Genomic DNA, 21,120 nt, shown 5'->3' with positions numbered 1-21,120 from the left:
TTGATTTAGAGCTATCGCCTCCTCCAGCTGATTGATGATGGCTTTTATCCATTGAATAACAAGACATTTAAGTTTAAAACACAAAGGTTATAATTAAAATTTTTGTGGTGGTATTTTCTATGATTTCTTTTCTTTTTCTTTTATTTTTCTTCTTTGATTTTTTATGATTTCTTCTCTATTTCTTTTACTTTTTTTTTCTATTTTATTCAATATTATTTAAGACACAATTTTATTTTATAATTATTTTCTTACTTTATTTTATAGACACATCAAAATAATAAAAAAAAAATTATCAAAAGAAACCAAAACCATCCACACACATCATATCACATCACCAAAAATAAGCAAAAAAAAAAAAAAATAAAAAATAAAAATAATAACAAAAAAAAAAATAATAATAAAATAAAAAAATACCAAAACTAAAATAAAAAAAAGTTAAAAAGAAAAAAAAATTGAAACTTGTAAGGAATTCTCTTCTTATATTTTGACACTTTATTTATTTAATATTTCATTTATATATTTTTTAATTGAAAAACTAAATCAATTAATCAATTATTTAATAACACTTTACAATGATTTTATTTATTAAATTTGGCGAATTTCTTATAAATTTAAAACATTTTGAAATTACCACAACATTTGGATGCTTTTCCGACAGGCCATAACTTTTGGAGACTATCCAAAAATGAAAGGTGCATGAATGTGCTGCCAGTTTTTTTCAAAATTTTATATTAATCTTGACAATTATTTTGAAAATACAAAAAAAAAGCTTTCTATTTGACATTACAAGTAAATGTCATTTCATTAATGAAAACTGAAAGTTTTGTACATTTAATTTATTTCAAATTCTAATCGGTAGATGGCTCTTGCTGTCAAAAAAAAGAAATATATACATATTATTTTCTAAAAGAAATTATTTCATTCGTATTGTTATACTAAAAAATTGGAATATAATATAGAATGGAAGTAAATTTTGTTTAAAATTATAAATTATTTTAAATAATAAAAAAATAAATTAAAAATACATTTACATACAATATAATATTATTCCTTTTTGTTTTGGTTATTAAAATAAATTGGTTGGTATGGGATTATTGGCATATTAAATTATACTAGATTTGCTAAGACACAATATTGTTTTATGCGTTCAATGTCAATTTGAAGAGCTTAGTAATTGAAAGGAAATGGTTGTAAGAAAAACAAATCGTTCTTTTATTTTACTTAAAATCAATATTTAGTTACATAAGTCAAAATCAAATTGACAAAACTAGCTCCAGACTTATTTTTCCACGTGCCGTGTAGTGTAACGTATTCAAATCGTTTATGGGAAAAAGAGTAAGGGATTAACCTGAATGTGCGCATAGTACCTGTGTTAAAATCTTCTAATACCAGTACAATTTAAATCAAATGACATAAATGAGTTACGCGTCTGCGAAACGTATTATAATTTTTGATTTTGAAAACGAATAGGTACATTTCTTTATTGTTCTTTTTTTTTTCTAATGTCAAATTAAAAAGAAATTTAAAATAAATGTCAGAATATGCGTGGTATTCAATTCAGTGACTTTATTCGTATATGCTATTTTTTTTTTTTTTGGTTAATCCTTAACTAAAAAAAAAAACAAAGAGTGGCAACAGCGGACGATTTCCGTTTTTAACGACGAACAAGAGCAGAAGGGCAAAATCAGTTATAATGTCACACACATATTTCTTTCTTTTTAGAAAGTTTAGTTTTTTAAATGAAAGAAACTCAGTTTTAGTTTTTTAAATGAACTAAAACGTATAGTATATCGAGAAACATTATTAAAATTATGTATGTACTAAACTTAAGTGACAAGAAGTGTTCTACCATATCCGTTTACATACCTATGTAAAAGCAGCCAGATGTAAACACTAACAAATATCAAAAATTATTTTTAACATATGAAAAATCGAAAACATCGAATTCACCACATCTTAATTTTGACAGTCAATGAAAATTAAAAAGCCGGCCATTACAAAGTTAATTTTAAATAGGTTTACTCCAGTTCACTTTTAAATTACGTCTGAAAAATAGGTACGTGATAAAATTTTGAAAAAATTATTTTTTTTCTAAATTAAATTCATTTAAAGTAATAGAATATAAGAATTTTGAAAATAATCTAGAAAAGTTTTCATATTTTTATTGTGAATTTTGTTCTAGAAAAACAAAAGGTGACAAAATTTTTCTTTTAGTGTTGAAAATGAAAAAAAATTAAATATCCACATATGTATTTACATATGCGCATACATAAATATTTTTATGACTTGCAAAAAAAAGAAAAATAAATTTTGCAACATCCATATTATGACGAAATAATATTCTAATATTGTTTATGTTTTCAGATTGTTGTTTTATTAAAAACCTAAATACCAAAGATACGAATTGAATTGATAGTAAATATAAAAGTCGGGGATTGAGCTTACATTACAATAATTTTTGTTTTGCAGTCAATTATAAAATATCGAAAGTTATGACGTCGTTTACACAGTATATTGTTGGTGCTTGCATAGTCGGGCTCGGTGGTTATCTTTATTACTATATCAAAGTAAATATCTTTTTTAAAATATTGAATTTCGTGTTAATTTAAAATTAATCAATAATTGGTTGAGTGGCTTCAAACTTTTCTCAGGTTATTGTGCTTTTCGTTAATGCATAAAATGCATACATACATATTGTGTATGTGTATATTTTTTCTGTAATATTTTGGTAATGGTAAAAAAATTAGTCACGTAGCATAATTTTAGAGTTTAAAAGCATATAATCGTCTATTTGTCTGTTTTTCAAGAATAATTCAAACCTTCATACCAACTTAACTCGAAAAATAGATCCATTTAAATTTTAAATAAATGAAAAATGTGTAATAACTTGAAAATAACTTTTCAATAATTGTTTTAAGTCATGTATAAGCGCGTACACTTTGATTATAGTTGAAGTGTTTATTCAGATTGCTCAGTTAGGGTTTATTGTACTTATTTATTTATTTATTTATTTCTTTTTTGACTACATTTCTTATCAATAATATTTGAGAAGGCACGATATGATTGATTTATTACGATTCATATTTTTAAAAATTAAAATGATAAGAAATATGAAAATGTTAGAAGAGTATCTCTAGAGCACCAAGTCGAAATCGATATTTTTGACAGTCATATTAAAAGTTTGGATTATTTTCAATTTTTTTTTATGTTACTTGCGTTACTTTAATACTCCTATTACATTTAAATACTTACATACAACACTACTAGGTATAACTACCAATATAAAAAGTAAACAACTTCTACTGCCTCCTTACAATTACGGCAATCATCAACAGTATCAATTATTTTTTTTTTTGCAGTTGCTGAACATTTACACACCCAATAATTAGGTATTTGTCTTCTAGAGAATCGTTTTTAATGTAATATTACTTTATTCCCTAAATATGAATTCAGTTCTCTTTTATTTCTTTAACGAGAGTTCTTATTAATTTTAATATCATTTCTATAGATTTATAGTAATTATTATTTTTAATATCTACTTAGATAGTTTACGATACATGTATCTAGGCAGAAACAATATTAGCTATTTAATCAGAATTAATGGGTATCAGACTAGCTCTAATATGAAAATAGAGCAAAGAATGGCGAACGAAGGAATACTTAACGAACGAAACCTTAGTTATTTATTATTGGGCTTAAATTTGATCACTTACACTGTTTGTATTATTCCTATAAGAACAAATGAATTTTTAAAATCTTTTACGTACATTTAAGTGCAAATGTACCGGTTTTAATTTTATAGCTTATGTATTATTTATTTTATTACCATATCTTAAAGAAAATTGAAGTGAAAATAAAATTAATATTTTCAAATGCTTCACCTTTACGACCTTTAAAGTACTTATTTCTAGTAAATTACAATTATTAATCATTTCACAATGATTTGAAGTAGCCATTTATCTTAATATTTATTCTAAAAATTTTCTACCTATAAAATATGTAGATACATGTACATACATGTGTACATTATTGCGCATTTGTGCAAACAAATTTTTTAACAATATTTATGAATTAAACCTGTCAAAGTGGTCTCCAAAAAGTAAATAACAGATTGAAACAAAATAAAAAGATGAGAAACTATTGTATGTACTTTCAAGATAATTTAACCATATTTAATAAATTCTTATATGTATAGTTAATTAAATAAATTACAAAATATTTTTGAATTTAACCATAAACCACATTCCTCTCTTCGTTTAATTAAGATTTCATGCGGTGTACCTACATATTTTTTTTATTAGCAATATCTAATTAAACATTTTACAAAATCACAACTTTAAGTGTTATTATTAAAATACATAGTTATTTAACAAAAATAAATAGGCAGGTATTTGTTTAATATAATCGTAAAAAAAATAAACTTTTAATTTATAATTAACATATTGCCAACCGATCGGGGAAATCTCCCCGTTTTGAAAAATGTCAGTGGACGACCGATCGAAGAAATCTCCCTGTTATAAAAAATGTCAGTGTATAACCGATCGGGGAAATTTTCCCGTTTGACAATGTAATGCAATGGAGTACTGCATACATGGATTTAAGTATATTATATTATATTATATATTTTGATGTCCTCTTCGCTGATCGCTATATATAACGATATATCTGCAATATTTCTGGTGAAGATTGGATTATAGTTTATAGTATCATCGTCTACAATTCCAGTCTGAATACAATTTTTGCACTGTACAGAACAGTTCTATACCTATTTTGTAATATATTTTTGTAATATAATAAGAGACCTCAATAAATTAAAGATGCTTTTGATGAATTTTACTTTGACACTGAATCAAAATTTTCAGAAGACGATGCTGATAGCGACACCGAATATAGTGATGTGGACATTATCACACCAGGAAATAGATCTAATTGTAGAATAATTTCAATTATTTCAGTAGAATTCAACATTAACTTACTTTTTTGTTTACCAATACGTAATTATTGTTTATATTTGAGAACTTCACTATTTGTCGCATGCCAAAAATGAGCGGTGTATAGTTTATATTCAGTTGAAATTCGTGCGGTCGGCAATGTGTTAAAATAAAAGAAAATTATTTTTTCTCTGTAAAGAAATTGGTAGAAACTAATGGAATTAATATTTGCAAATTAGGTACACACTGTGTTTATCAATTTATTTAGGATTTGGGTCTTATATTTTTCTTTGCGTCAATAAAAATTTTGATTTAGCAATTCTTTAGTTAACTATACATATTTAAAAACTCTAAATGGTTTATAATATTAGCTTTAATATTTCGGTTTCAGGAACTTGAATTGCAATTTTAATTAGCATATACTTTAAGAAAACTATTGGATTTTCAAGAAGAACTTATAGTAATTTTTTTTGTTTATAAGCAGTTCTTTTCAATTTTATTTTCTTTTAAATGAAAATGAGTAAATAAAATGAAGAAACAAGTAAAACAAAATTTTTATGACCGTTTTAAGCGGCAGAGGTCAAAATTTTTAAATTTGAATATTTTGCTTTTAATAATTTTGTTATTTACTGTATATATTTCAAGTAAAACGAAATCGCATACATTTGCGAAATAAATTGTTCCTATTTATAGCGTATTTGTGATAATGAATTTTTCTTCTTTTGTTACTTAATAATATGGGGTGAAGTGAAACGCTTATATTTTCACTTTCGCTATCTAAATAAATAATAATCTCTTGAATATGTGGTTAGTATGTAGTTAAATTAAATAATAAATGTGGTAGTGGTAAACACATTTAAAATAAATATAATTTTAGTTTTATACGATATGTATGGACCTATACAAATGGGAGCTTATTTGTATTTGCAATTTTTTTGTTTACTAGTCGAATAAATTTCCTAAATGATTTCACATGACTTCTTTTCTAAAGATTGAGTATAATCTCGTGCAACAAATATTCCGTCCGTCTTGTTAATTTTTTGTAAATATTTCAATGTTATATTGGTTATGAAGATAATAATTGCATATAATTATTAATTGGGTATATTTTAATTATTATTTAAAATATTATTTTAAAATATTTCTCTTCATTAAAGGCAATTTTCTTTAAAACTCAAATAATTTGTTTTTTTTTTATATGAATCAATTGTTTGAATAACATGTATAAAATTATGTACTTATTTTTAATGTACATGGTCATGTAATGTAAATTTGATATATAACGTAAAATATGTACATATGTATATGTAATTTTATTTAAATTATGATAATTATACATAATTGAAAATTACAAGGAAATTCAATGAAAAATATTAAAATAATTTGATTATAAGTAGATCGTGTCATGCGAACTAAACTTCTTTGAACAGTCTAATTTAATATCATGCATATTTAATGCATGAAAGGCAACTTACAGTATGAATTATCGATTAATATTGCTCATTCCCCCTCCGATGAATAGTCTCCTAATATTTAAAAACTAAATTTAAATTTAAATGTATAAGAAATCAAAAAAGCATTTTGAATAAAATTAAATTTCATATTTTAAAATGTTGTCACTTACTGTTGAAATGTATTTGGTTGATTACCCATTGAAATGCAATTAACTTCCGGTAATGGATTTTTTGATTAAAAGAATTTCAATAACATAATTACAACAATTACAAATCAATATTTCATGGTTCTAAAAATTTCTAATTAGCATAGCAAATTTAAATATTTTTTAAGGGTTTTTATTTTATATTATCAAGGTGAATTGTAAAAACTAAAAATAATTCTTGTGCGAAAGCACTAGTAGAACTTTATGAAAGATATAGCTAATCATAATAGAATGCCGATTAAAAAAATCGTAAACCTTTAGGAACCAATTGAAAGTTTAGAAGTGATTAATTGAGCATAAATTTTTTTCCATTTGGTTAAGTCTGATTTGCAGAGATTTAAAATTGAGTAAAGTTTTTAAGAAAATGTAAAATTTTAAAAACAAAATAGTAAAATAAAGAATCTACTTTAAGATAAAAGTACGTTCTTAAGTTGAATTACTAAATTCCTTTCTTAGTTAAAACATAATTTCAGATTTTACATTTAATTCTAAAAAAAAAATTTTACACGTTTTTGTTGCCTTGTATATAATAAATGTAAGACATACCTCAGCAAAGTTCAGAGGGGGAAAGATCTTTATGTACGGTCGCGATGCACAGTTACTTCGGTTGTAGAAACCTACAATTGTAGATTGTATTAACACGTTCCCTGTCCCAATACAAAAATGCAAAATTGACCGACAAGTTCAACAGGGTTTTTTGAATAATTTGTTTTTTTGTAGTCATAGGATAGTACGTCCAGTGCAGAAACTGTACAGTTCCGTTACGTCCAGTCGAATAATTTGCTTTAGAAGTTTCATATACCCCCTGACGCATATATGGCTCAGGAATGTATCAGTGCTTATCGCACGCTTTCTGAACCATATGTTGGTCAGCGAAGAGGGAACGTGTTAATACTGTCTAATAAGATTGTAGATAAAATTGTACTCATTACTGAAACACTCTGTATATTGTGTAGTTAAATTACGAGTATGTATACTAAAATCAAAAAAACTAATAATATGATTGTATTTCTAACTAAAAAGGAAATTATATATGTATGTTTAGATTAAATTTTAATTATATTAAAACTTGTTTTAAAAATAAACTTATAAGTAAATATTTTAAATCAATTATTTATTAAAAAACTATAAATTTTATAATAGGTCTTATTAAAATTATATTGTTTCAAGTAATATTTAATTTAATAAGTTGAATTGTACAAAAAAAACTTGAAATGAGTTTAATAATAGCAATATGAAACACAATTAGATAAATTAATCACTTATATATTGTCTTCAGTAAGTTAATGAATATTTTAATTGGTATTACTTGTTGGAAATTTGTAATTGTAATTGTTGTGCAATTTAAAAATAAATCATAGAGAATTTCTTATAGATTTCAAAAAACATAATTATCTAAAACTTGTAGCAGAAATTCTTGAGATATTAATTGTGAGTAGTTTAATGTAAAACAATTTCTCAAAATTTGTGAACCAACTATTTTAACCATAAAATACATTTTAGGGCATTTGACCTAGGCATTTCTAATATTTATAATTATTGATATTTTTACTATATTCTATTTCGTTCATAAAACTTCATAATCAAATTGTAATTGAACAAAATATATTCGTTGTTAGCTATAATAACTTAATTGTCTCTATTTAAATTAATATTGAATTTACTTTTCTAATTTTATATATAGTTTCCACTACCATATATTTAAATATATATATACATAATTATATGGTAATTTAATTTTAATATATCAACATGTTCCCATATCATATGAAAAATTTTATTACATACCCTTTTTTTTAGCGTTTTTCGAAAAAAATTAGAAGAAAAAGAAATATTAGTTTCACTCTGTTTCGTCTGTCCATCCGTCTGTAAGTGTGTCTGATTACAGGAATTCCATACGCTTTAAGGTAGAAAGTTGAAGTTTTTTTATCTAAACAGTCATTTATTAGAAACTTATTTCCGCAGGAGAAAATTTTTACCTATCTCCGCCCATCCAAAAGTTATAGCCCCTCAAAATACTGAAAATACCTTTTTTTGACTATTTGTTGTATCGAAAACACAATTTTTTTTTCAAATTTTACAACCTCAAAAAAGTTTTAAATTCTTCTATTGAAACATAGCATAGTTGAACATGAAAATGACGAAATTGTCATTAAAATTAACCCTTATCTAAAATTCATTTTTCAATTTTTTGACATCGTTGTTATTTTAGACGATGAGTTGTAGGCAATTTGAAATTTTGACAGCCTTTAGGTATTAATAAATACACAGTTTATTTTGTTGGAAGAAAATTCTTTCCCACTTCCATCCCCTCTCAAGTTATCACCGTTCGGAATTCGTAAAATTTGAATTTTCTGCATCTTATATTTTCGAAAATGCAAGCTTTTTCAAATTTCTATTTGACGATAGATGCCATATTATTAAAAAATATAATTATTTATCCTAGTATTTACTGCTACTTTACAAATCATTGGTTTGACTCAACTCTATTTTATTTTAATATTGATTATTTGATTTCAATTTAAAAAAAAAAATAAAAGCACAATTTGTAATTAATAATTTATTATTTTTTATTTCAGTTTAAAAAAAAACACACGTTAATATCTCGTAATTAAAAAAAACAATAGTAAAATAAAAATCATGTTTTCCGCAAGAGCTTATAAATTATTTAAAGAATTTTCTATAATAAATGTTTTAAACAAGCAAAGATTTTCTACAACACGAACTAAAGTTACTCTATATAATTTTGGTAGAATTGGTTTAATTAGTTGTTGGCCATTGAAATTAGTTGATACAAAACTATCGATTCTCTCAGTAGCAAGTTGTTCTACGGCCGCGAAAGATGTGAGTTTTTAATTTTATTTAAAGATTTTTTTTTTTTTGGTGTAGTTTGTAACAATATTGTTTAATGCTTCAACTGTGTTCTCTGTGCATTACAAAAATATTTTTAATAATTTTCTTAAAAAAAAAAGATAATATAATAATTTTCACCTATATATTAACTTTAAATATACATATACATATACATATATAAAATTTGTTTTATATACAACTATAAGAATTTTTATAAGTTTATAAGATTAAAAGAGATTATCAGAATTTAGTAGGATTTTTGTAACAATTCTGCTAAAGAACTAAATAAATATGGGGGAAGTAACGGAAAATTGGTGAAAATTTAAGTTAACTGAATTTTAAAATTCATCAAAAGAGTAATCTTCAGATCAAAAAATATTCCTGACTTCAATTGTGCAGACATATCGCAATACTACGAAGTATAGAGTTCAAAATTTTCTATATACAAAAAACTACAAGGTCCAAAGTTCAATGTATATAGTTTGCTCTCCGTATAAAATATGCATAAAATGAGTATTTCGAGCATAGAAAAATTCATACAAGCTTTTTTCACAGAGATAATTTTTGCTTTGTCACAGAGCTGATGTGTTACTCTTACTTATACTAAGTTATTACATTGCCATACTTGATGTGAAAGTAACTTAAATATACAAAAATAAAAAAAATCAGTACAAAACAGAATTTTTATTGAACTTTTATAAATAATTTAATTGCACTCAATCAACTCGGAAAGTGCCGGTACCCTAGCAGTCAAATATATTCCTCATTAAATGTCATTTTGTTGTGTCCGCTCTTCATATACTTTATATTCAATCCATTTTACTATGCTATATCTAGAGTCAAATTAGTTTAGTTATATCTAGTCAAGCGTAGTAGTGTTGCAGTTCTAATGTATATGCATATTTGCGCAATTAGAGTTCACGGTATTTTGAAATTATGAGAATGGAAAATATTTTAAATTTCAAAGAGAAAGTGTTCTAATTTGTGAATCTATTATGTTTTTCATTCTATTATAAAATAACCAAAAACAGAATTTGGAAGTCATTTACTCCATATTTTTCTGATTCCCATATGCGACTTTTAATTTTTGAAAATTATCAATGGTGTAACAATTGTTATAGAAACGACAAAAATAGAAGTAAGTAGCTTAAAACTATCCAGCTTTACATAAATTCGGGCAAGGAAAGTAAAACTCACATTGATGATGTTGCTATATGATGATTATGTTACTAAATTTTCGGATAATTCGTTTTACTTGCATAATTTCGTTCAGTGTTATGATTTTGTGAAAAAAAATTATTTAAATTTTGTTATATTAAAAGAAATTTACTGTATCGTAAAAATTTTAATTTTCGATAAAATAAAATTTGCATCTCGTGGTGTTATAATGCAATTGTAATAAAAATATTTTTAATTGAAAGAAAGTGGCCGTGGTTCTAAAAATATGAAGGAACCGTTAATTGATAAAAGTATGTTAAGTGTTATTATATTTCTTGTGATGCATCAACCTTTTTTTTTGTAATTAAAAAATTGGCTATTCAATAATTATCGCTTCAGAAAATAAAAAATATGCTAACATTGTTTGACTAATAAGAAAATTGTGATATCAGAAAATTATCAGAAAAATTAATATTAATAAAATGGTAATTCTTTTTCTTTATATAAACTACATTCATTCGCACAAATTATCATTCATCCATGACTATAGAGTTCGTACTGGCAGAGAACGAATTGTGATAAGATTAAATGTTATTTATTTTTTTATTGTGATATTCAATTTGTTAAGTCATAAATAATTGTAAATTATTGAACCACACTAAATATTAAATATTTAATGACACAACATAAATTTACAAAATTGACTTGAATTTAAAATTTATCATTCATTTTGATAAAAGAAAATTTATGTTTGATATATCCGAATTTCTCAACTATTAATGTGCTACATAGAAAACCATTTGCAAAAAAAAAAAAAGAAATGTGATCATAAATTATTAATGAATATTGTGAAGGATTTCGGCAAATGAGAATTGTTTAAAAGATTAAAGTTAACTTGCTAAATAATTTTATGATATTTCTTTCTTAATAAATTTTTAAATTTATTATTATAGATCATTTTTATATAAAAGTATGTATTTTGAAAATAATGTAAACTATAAAGATTGTTGGTTTTTATTGATTTTTTACTATACAAAAGTTTGGGCTACAAAATATCTTTTATGAAACGTACTAATTTTAAATATTTAATTTACTAACATAAAACATAAGGCTTTTTCATAAACGCAGTATATCGCGATATATAGCAAGAACTGCGCTATATTTGTGTTCATAAACAAATATTGCTAATCAAGTTTGTTCATAAACATTGCTGAAGAATCACAAAAATATTTAGTGCAGTTTTAATCAGCTGTTTTTGCAGTTTTTTCAAGAATTCGTCTGTTAATTGTTTTACTTAAAAATAACAAGATTTCTTTTTGTTTCCGGTTACTCTTTTTGTTTTTCTTAATTTTCATTTTTCCTGAATTTTTTTTTTGTTAACGACATTTTTTGTTTGTGAACACAATACTGCAAATGCAAAATTGCAAAAGTTTTTATACAACTGTTAAAAATATAATGCGTATGTATCACATTATTGTTTTGCAGTATTGCGTTTATGAAAATGCCTTATACTTAATGCTTAATGTTTTATTTTTGTTTTGTTTGCTATTCATTTTCATGCTAAAAATGATTTTGTTTTAAAATGATTTTGTGTAAAATTTTAATTTTATTTTTTTTTAGAGTTACGAAATGGCATCAAAAGAAGATTATAAAAAAGCAAAATCAATATATGATTTCACAGTTAAAGACACATATGGCAATGATGTATCATTAGAAAAATATAAAGGACATGTTGTTCTTATCGTTAATATTGCATCACAATGTGGACTAACAAAAACAAATTATAAACAACTTACTGAAATAAAAGAAAAATATTATGATCAAGGATTGAGAGTTCTTTCATTTCCATGTAATCAATTTAATTCACAAATGCCAGAAGATGATGGTGAAGCAATGGTTTGTCATTTAAGAGATGCTAAAGCTGATGTTGGTGATGTTTTTGCTAAGGTAAAATTAAATTGTATTCTAAAATGAGATTACTGTATTCTTAATTTATTTGAAAATATTGTATACATTTATTTAAACCTTTATTTTTTTTTTGATTTAAGATTGATGTTAATGGTCCAAATGCTGATCCACTATATCAATATTTGCAACACAAGAAATCTGGTACATTTTTTGATGCTATCAAATGGAATTTTACCAAATTTTTAGTTAACAAGGAAGGTATACCAGTTAAACGTTATGCACCATATACTGAACCAAAGGATATTGCAAAGGATATTGAAAAATTATTAGAATAAACATTATTTCTAAGAAATTTTTTTTTTTTTAAATATTTAAGAAATTTGTATCCTTTGGAAACTCAAACGTATTATGCATTTATTTCTCTCTTTTTTTACTATTCTTTGTTGTATATTCTTTTGTATTCAAATAAAATCTCGATAAATTTAATAACAAAATTTGAGTTTTTTATTTAAGTACGTATACATATATTAATTTAAGTACATAAGTATGTATGTATGTATTCCGCCAATTATCTTGCAAAACGTAAAGTATCTTGTAAAAAGTAAATTGTTTATAAGAAAGCTAATTAGATTTTGTGCTCAGATTTTAAATTTTACATTTTTGAGGTGAATTGAGTTAAAAATGTTAGTTAGGTAGAATATTTTAGCGTTCTTAAAAAATAAGTCTTAAAAAACTCACTTTGTGTCAAATTCTATGATTTCTATAATTTTATATCGAATTTAATTAATAATTAAATTGTGGCTGAGTAAGCGAAAAGGAAAAATCTAGATGATATGGAGTTGAAATCTTATTATTCACACATAAGATAAATTCATACGGGTATCACAGAGTTGACACGGTCAACTTTTTTCTCGTATTTTACATTGGTTTACAAGATAGTTATACTATGAAACTATTGTACGGCAGTTACTGTAAAAACTTATGCAACAGATATAGCTATATAAATTCGAATCGGCTAAAAATCATAATTTTATCCAATAGTCGGGTATAATAACACAAATGTTCTATAAATAGCTTAATCTAAACAAAAACTAAATATTGATGTAAAGTAAAAAACACAAAAGAAGATTCAACAATAAATTATAATTATGTACCTTTTAACATTCCGCACGAGTACCAATATACGGAATTTTATATTTGAAAATAAAATCTATCCTTCCCGAAAATAAAATTTCAAATAACATTCACGAAATTATTTATATATCATTCATGTAGTTACTTAGACAAATCTGATATAATTGTACGCTGAATGATGGCCTGATGGTCACAAAATGCCACATTTTTGCTAATTCGAGTTCGGTAGATCTGCTTAGTAGAACCGATAGATCACCGGTCTTGTTAATCAACATCCACGTAAGCAAAAATATAAGAACTTCTATTTAACAGATTGATAAGGAATTTTATTGTACCTTAAATTTCATGGTCAATTTCGTAATGATCTTTACCAAAATTCGTGACAATATTTTAAAATTTTATTTAATTTCATTATAAATAGTACTGTTATATTTGTTTATAAGTAATAAATTTTTAAAAAATTCTCTTTTAATTTTTCATTGTAATTATTATAAATACAATATTTAATCAATTCATCTAATGATGAAATTTTCTATGTTCTGAATAATTCAATTTAAGGTATGACTTGCAAATATTTTTCTAAATCTCTTAATAGTAAAACTTTCTGTTTTATTTGTAGTAAATTTTGTACTTTGTTTTTTTTTTTTATATTCCAATTTATGAGTCACATAAAAGCGTTTTTTAATGATTTTCATAAATTATTTGTTTGGGTGTGTACACCATGTATATATATGTGCACAATATTTACAAGAGTTTTCCTATTTATATAAAAGCATATTGTAGAAAATTTTTATATTTAGTATGTAATTGCTATTGTTCTAGTCAATATCGCAGCATATTTTTTTTATACTTAAAACATTGAAAGTGATAACGATTAAAGAAAAATAATAAAAAATTCGGAATTTGAACTTTTATTTATCGTGTACCTATACAAGTAATTGAAATTTATATAATTCGTTTATATACCCGGAATAAATTTTACATTTATTTGGTAAATAATATTTTTTTAAATTGAAAATTAAATTAATTATATAAAAAAAATAACGTGTAGGTTCATTACGTTGTATAAGAAAAAAAATTTATTTATGTAAATTTTAAATTATTGAATTGTGTAATTTCAAATGTGTAATTTTGTTTCTAATATTTGATTAATTAATTTTACAAAGTTTAATGTGTAATTATTGTGTAAAAATGAACGATTTAGCTTAAATGTATTTAAGTAACAGCCTTAAAAACTGGATCTATTACATGAACGAGTAAAAGTTCAATTGCATATATTTACATACATTATATTATTATTTGTACATATACAAAATATTTTTGCATTGTAATGTTTAACTTTACTTATTAAAAGTAAACTTTGCCGCACACAATGTTCAATGAAAATTGGAAAAACCAACAAAATATTTGTTATTAAATTTAAATTGTTTAAAAAAGGAAAATATTTGTCTTTTGATTAAGTAATTTTTTTTACGTACATCTTTATTTATTTTCTGGATTGCGAGAATTTGTACATATTTTGTATAACCACAAAAATGTGGTTATGCCGTATATAAAAATTTTGATTTGAAAAATTAGATTTGAGTTTTTTGAAAAAAAAATTATGGTGTACAATGCACATACAGTGGCGTACTTTAATATTTCTTAAAATAATTTAAATACTAATCTGGGGAACTAAAATTTTATGTTATTGACTATGATGTTATTCAATAAAATAAAAATTTTTATTGGGTTTGCTTTATCTATCCAAGATTTTTTAAATTTGAAAAGTGTTCAATTATTTTATTGTTATACTTGTAAACAATATTTATCACAAAATTTTAATTTGATAAGAGATAAAAAATTAAATAATTTACTGATAAATTGATAAAATTAAATTATATGCATGTACGTGTTTGCTGAATTGATAAGTGAACTACAGTTTAGAAATTAGAAGATTTTTGATAATTCATATATATATGCGTTTAAAGTTCTAATTTTAATCTTGAATCATAGGCAGATTTAAGCATATACTATACGATTTTCGAACATGTTTCATTTGTAGTAAAGATTTATATAGCATGTTATATTTAAAAATTATATAGCTTTAATCTATTGAGGATGCTTTATATATTAAGATCTAAATTAGAACTGAATTTTCGACAGTTTTCTTAATTTGTTAAATGAAAATGTTAAAAAAAATTTCCTATATAATAAAGACTTAATCAAAAAATATTCGTATGTACGCATGCTATAAACAGATGTTTATCCAGTAAAGAATTTATGTCCTTGCAATAAAGAATATATCGAGTAACATTTCATTATAAATGACTATGGTCAATTAAGAACAAAATTAGTTTACGACACAATTTCAATTTTTAGTAATCTTTTTAAAAGCTATTAATTAAATCTTAATTATGTACAATTGCCATTAATAATTCAAAGTAATAAGAATTCTTAGTTGTATTTTACATAAAAATTTTTTTGTTTTCGACATAATTAATTACTTTGTATAAGTACTTTCAAATTCATATTGAAATTTCGAGATTGTGTTCGACATAAGTTTTCTGTTATTCGAATTTTTGGTTTAAAAAGTAAAATTTTCTATAAATACTCGTATATGGAAAATTTGTATTTTAAAGCTTTATAATTTGTATTGTAAAGTGTCTGAGAGTCTTAAAAGTTGTGTCTGTTGTAGAGCTTTACATATCAGGCTTGTGAAAAGTTGCAATTTTAAGCATTACGTGTATAAAAAAAATAACGATTTTATTTTTTACAACATTTATTTTAATTAACGTAATATGAAAAAAAAAACACCTTGCCATTTTCCCATGAATTGCGGTTATTTAAAATATATGAAAAAATTATAAATTTATTGTGAATAAAAAACAAAAAGATTGCGTTTCAATCGATTTCATTTACTTACGTGGCATTACATTTGATATACAATATCCAAGAAATGATTAATTGAACTGAAAGTCATGCAATAATAAAGCATAATTTGTTTTTAATATTTAATAAAGTCCTCATTTTTCATTCAATGCTTTCAATAATTTGCAAAACGATATATTTGAAGCCCGCACCTCAACTCATTTCCTTTAATTCATGTGTTGTTTGGAATATACCAATAAATTTCTGGAATTTAATAAAAGTACATAAATTTTTCAATATTTAAATTTACTAACAAGACTGTTTTGAATCGAATTTAATAACATAATATTTAAATATTTTATTATCGAAAAATCATTAATTAAAAATTTATACTTGAATAATTTATTTTTATAGATTAACAACATGTCTGGAAATAATGATTATAAAAGCGCCACATCAATTTATGATTTCACCGCTAAGGATACACATGGAAATGAAGTATCATTAGATAAATACAAAGGAAATGTTGTTCTTATAGTTAATACAGCTTCACAATGTGGTTTAACAAAAAATAACTACCAACAGTTAACTGAATTGAATGAAAAATATCGTGATCAAGGATTACGTGTTCTATCATTTCCATGTAATCAATTTAATTCTCAAATGCCAGAAGGTGATGGTGAAGCAATGGTTTGTCATTTAAGAGATGCTAAAGCTGATATTGGTGATGTCTTCGCCAAGGTATATCCCCTTTTACATTTCAATTAATTATATAATAATTTTTTTGATATTGTTAAAATTATATATTTTTCTTTAACCTATATTATACCTGAATTTCATTATTTTTAGATTGACGTCAACGGTGAAAATGCACATCCTTTATACAAATATTTAAAACATAAGCAAGGCGGAACTTTTGGAGATTCTATCAAATGGAATTTTACCAAATTTCTTGTTGATTGTAATGGTATTCCAGTGGATCGTTATGCACCAACAACTGAACCCAAATCTATTGTGAAAGACATTGAAAAACAATTACACAATTGTAAAAGTTCTTAATTAAATAAAAAAATATAAAATATTATTGTTTACCAGTAATGCATAGTGTCGAATTATATTCGATGATTTTCGATTAGCTTTGTAAGAAAATAAAAAAAAATTCATTATAAATTTATTATATGTATTTATATATGTATGTATTTTGTTAAATATTAATAAATATTTTGGTTGCGTTAAAAATATTTTATTGAAATATTTCCAATATATTGATACTGAAATCACTATATACATACAAACATATGTATGTACATTTTTTTAAAGTATGTGTGTACAAAACGTTCGTCAACGTCCGACAATCCGATTTCAAATATTTTTTGGGTGTACAATAATTTTCAATGAATTTTATAATTTGATTCACAAATTTTTCCTGAATGTGCTCTTAAACTTATGTATTTATTTTCAAAACAATTTTTTTCCCTATAATTCCTATTTTTTCCCTGTAATTTGAAAGTTCTATTTTTTCAAAGTTGACAGCCATTTTCCAGTTTTGATGATAATGGAACTTTCATAACTTCACATTTATTTTTCATTGTTATTAACTCACAATTGACAAGGCTCGTAGGTTCTTCAAATTTTAACTTATTAAGATAATCTCATCAAACAATATCTTCTTAACGAGTTTTTTTATCAAAAAAAAAATTTATTTTTGAATAATTTGTGTTAATTTTAACATACAATTTGACGTTGTCAAAAGATTTAATAATTTTACGTCTGTTCTTTAATTTCATTTGTATAAAATATAGCTTTAGAAACTTTTGTAGACATTTGTTTTAAGAGAAGTATATTAATATCGCTAAGAGAACAAACGTAGACGTAGGAAGGAAGCGTAGACTAAATGGAAAAAGCGTAGACGTATAAAATATATATTTAGCCCAAAACTAAAAAAAAACGGCTAACTTACCATTATAAGATTTGCCAAGAATATTTTGTCACCGAAAGATATGTTTTGCGGAAAATATCTAGATAGAGAATTCCATTAGTGAAAAAAGAAAACAAAATTTACTGCTACCTTATTAATCAATTACGTTTTTGAAATTAACAGTTAAAGAAACGTCAAAATAAATCGATTTTTATATTGTCTTAATTAGTAATCCTCCACTCTGTTGAACGTCATAGTATTGTGTCAATAAAATGTCATAAATATTTGTATTTGTAAACAAAACAAATTTTAGAAAGTATTTGATTATGCTTAATGTCTAATTAAATTGAGTTTTGATAAAAGTTAATATACAAAAATGCAAAACAAAGCAATTAAATTTAATATTAAAGGCAATGGGAGGAAAAACAACAGAACTTACGAAGGAAACAATTACTAGATGAAGCATCCATGTGAATGAAGAATGGTGGAGGTTTTGGTCATTGTGTGATTATTATATTTTGTATTATAGCCGTAGGGGAGGCTTTAAACATGAGCTTATAGAAAACTACATATGTAAAAGAGTTAACTATGAAACTATGGATCATTATTTAAAAATGGAAATATAGCGCATAAAGATTTGCAATCGAACACCATGTAGTTATTTCCAAATAAAATTAAATTATTTTTAAGAAATCGCAAAAATTTTTAAGAGGTGCACATTTGGTTTTTTATTTTATTCGTACTCGTAAATTAAACTTTTTTTTCTCTTCCAGAAAATTGCGAAAGAAAAAGCGAGTATATACCTATCTATGTACTTAGGACATACCCATAAGATATACACCCATATTCCAAGTCGTATATTATGGATCGAATTTAATTTTTTGAACATATTGTGTTTAAACATTTATATTTGAAAATATAATCTAAAATCTTAAGATATAAAATGAATAAAAAACTTACAAAACAAAATACGAAAACGGAATCTTATTTTAATATCTGGAATTTTTGGAGATGTACAAATAAGGAAGTGAAATGTTTTGCTCCAAAAAATTATATTATTGGATGATATTAGATATTTTCGTATGGATGGATGTATAACCGTTTTGATTGCAGCGCAAGATTAGTAACTTTTAAGATCATAGAGCAAGTGCGGTCCTTTCAAAATAATATGTACATTAGTTCACACAATATTGGCTTATGGCATGTTTTGCAATAAAATACAATTGAATTAAAACGATGTAAATGTTCAGCATTGCTCTATACTTTTAACTGTAATATAATGCATACTTTGGTAGTTACATATGTCAATTCTGTTACACGTTTTATTAATTTGCAACATATTTATTTACGAAAGTTAATTATTGCTTTACTACTCAATATTCAACAAAAGTTAATTATTGGTTTACTGCTCAATCAATCATTGAGTAACTAAATTTAGAAGAATGTGTAGTAAAGAAACTATGTTCTTTGATAATAAGAATAAGGTTTTGATTGATTTACTATTATTTTCAGATTTACTTCCAGTAAATAAAGTCATCTTCAAAGAAAATTTAAATGAGGATAACATACAGGAGCATTCTTCGGAATTGTACAATTTCATTAAATCAAACAATATTTTAAAAATTGATTTTAATTTTAAATTAAATTTCTTTATATTAATTATTTACTTTATAAATTAATATAGAAATTAATATAAAATGTTAAAATTGCCAATAAAATTTTAATTCACTTAACTTAACATGAATACTTAGCGCCATGTAAGACAACATAATTTAATAAAATTAATTGGTAATGAACTTTTTAGTTGTAAATTTCACACAACTAAAATTAGGCATACAATTATGAAACAATTTACCTTAAAATGTCTTTTTTATATTGTTTGTGCAAAATTTATGTTCTTACAAGTCGCAAGGTTAATGTTCGATTAGAAAATAAAAAAATTCTAAAAGAATTCCAAAACAAAAAATAAAAATCATCATTGTATTTATACGGTATTAAATAAGAAATGATATAATATGTAAAAAATTAAAAAAATTGACTGCTACAATAAGTGAATTTCACGTTACATTTTTGGAAATAGCATTCCCTAAACAGTTGATCTTCAAAGCTATAAAATTATGTTGTTAATCATTGATCTGATTTATTTTGATATGAGCACATGTTGATGACAAAATTTGTATTTAAATTAAATAATTGTAAATGCATTAACACAAAAAGCTAATAAACGTACAAAAATATAGAAATTTAAAAAGATCTAAGCTGCAAATTTTAATTTTTCATTATTTTATTTATTTTTTTTTTTTTTGTGATTTTTATGTATGTACATATTTGTCAGGTATAAGTATGAAATGGATGCTATTAAGGTAATAACTTTGACTAACTGGTTTAGATTAAAATTTTTTTAAAATTAGAAAATCAAATAAATTTTTAATTATTTATATTAAATAAACTGAAGTTTTAATTTTATAATAATAATGTTGAATTAAAATTATGTGCACATTATAAATGTATATGCATCTATATATATTATATAGTTGAAATATCAAATTTAAAACTTGTGCATTATATTTTTTATTAATAGTAAGATCTTATTATAATGCATATTACCAATAATGTAGAGTATGAAAAGGTAGTTGGCTGCTAACAACCAACTCCAAAACTATCGAATAGTTTTTATATAAAACAGGGCAATATATTTGTTTTTATAT

At 23.9% G+C, this 21,120-nt stretch overlaps 1 protein-coding gene across 7 annotated transcripts; it reads left to right on the top strand.

Moving 5' to 3' along the window:
- The first annotated feature begins 1,967 nt into the window (after positions 1 to 1,967).
- On the top strand, positions 1,968 to 17,668 carry LOC129613671 (uncharacterized). 7 transcript variants are annotated; one of them, XM_055527832.1, is made up of 4 exons: positions 1,981 to 2,056; positions 2,365 to 2,567; positions 12,223 to 12,549; positions 12,651 to 12,980. In XM_055527832.1, the coding sequence occupies exons 2-4, from the start codon at positions 2,493 to 2,495 to the stop codon at positions 12,843 to 12,845; spliced, it is 597 nt and encodes a 198-aa protein (XP_055383807.1). In that variant the 5' UTR covers positions 1,981 to 2,056; positions 2,365 to 2,492; the 3' UTR covers positions 12,846 to 12,980. The 7 variants fall into 7 exon arrangements, with proteins under 7 accessions (XP_055383809.1, XP_055383807.1, XP_055383806.1 ...); XM_055527831.1 differs by lacking the exons at positions 12,223 to 12,549; positions 12,651 to 12,980 and adding exons at positions 16,909 to 17,235; positions 17,344 to 17,668 and having other exon boundaries at positions 1,993 to 2,056; XM_055527834.1 differs by lacking the exons at positions 2,365 to 2,567; positions 12,223 to 12,549; positions 12,651 to 12,980 and adding exons at positions 16,909 to 17,235; positions 17,344 to 17,668 and having other exon boundaries at positions 1,968 to 2,056.
- Positions 17,669 to 21,120: the final 3,452 nt, after the last annotated feature.

The sequence above is a fragment of the Condylostylus longicornis genome, unplaced genomic scaffold (genome assembly GCF_029603195.1).
Source record: "Condylostylus longicornis isolate FDR11 unplaced genomic scaffold, ASM2960319v2 ptg000085l, whole genome shotgun sequence".
In the NCBI taxonomy this organism is placed as follows: domain Eukaryota; kingdom Metazoa; phylum Arthropoda; class Insecta; order Diptera; family Dolichopodidae; genus Condylostylus; species Condylostylus longicornis.
The sequence above is the reverse complement of the archived record's forward strand: the minus strand, read 5'-3'. Positions and strand labels throughout refer to the sequence as shown.

Bases quoted from the DNA above. Each gene is read 5' to 3' on its own strand.
- LOC129613671 (XM_055527829.1), top strand. From the start codon at position 9,232: ATGTTTTCCGCAAGAGCTTATAAATTATTTAAAGAATTTTCTATAATA. The intron at 9,436-16,908 runs GTGAGTTTTTAA...TTATTTTTATAG, and splicing joins GTTCTACGGCCGCGAAAGAT to ATTAACAACATGTCTGGAAA. The intron at 17,236-17,343 runs GTATATCCCCTT...CATTATTTTTAG, and splicing joins TTGGTGATGTCTTCGCCAAG to ATTGACGTCAACGGTGAAAA.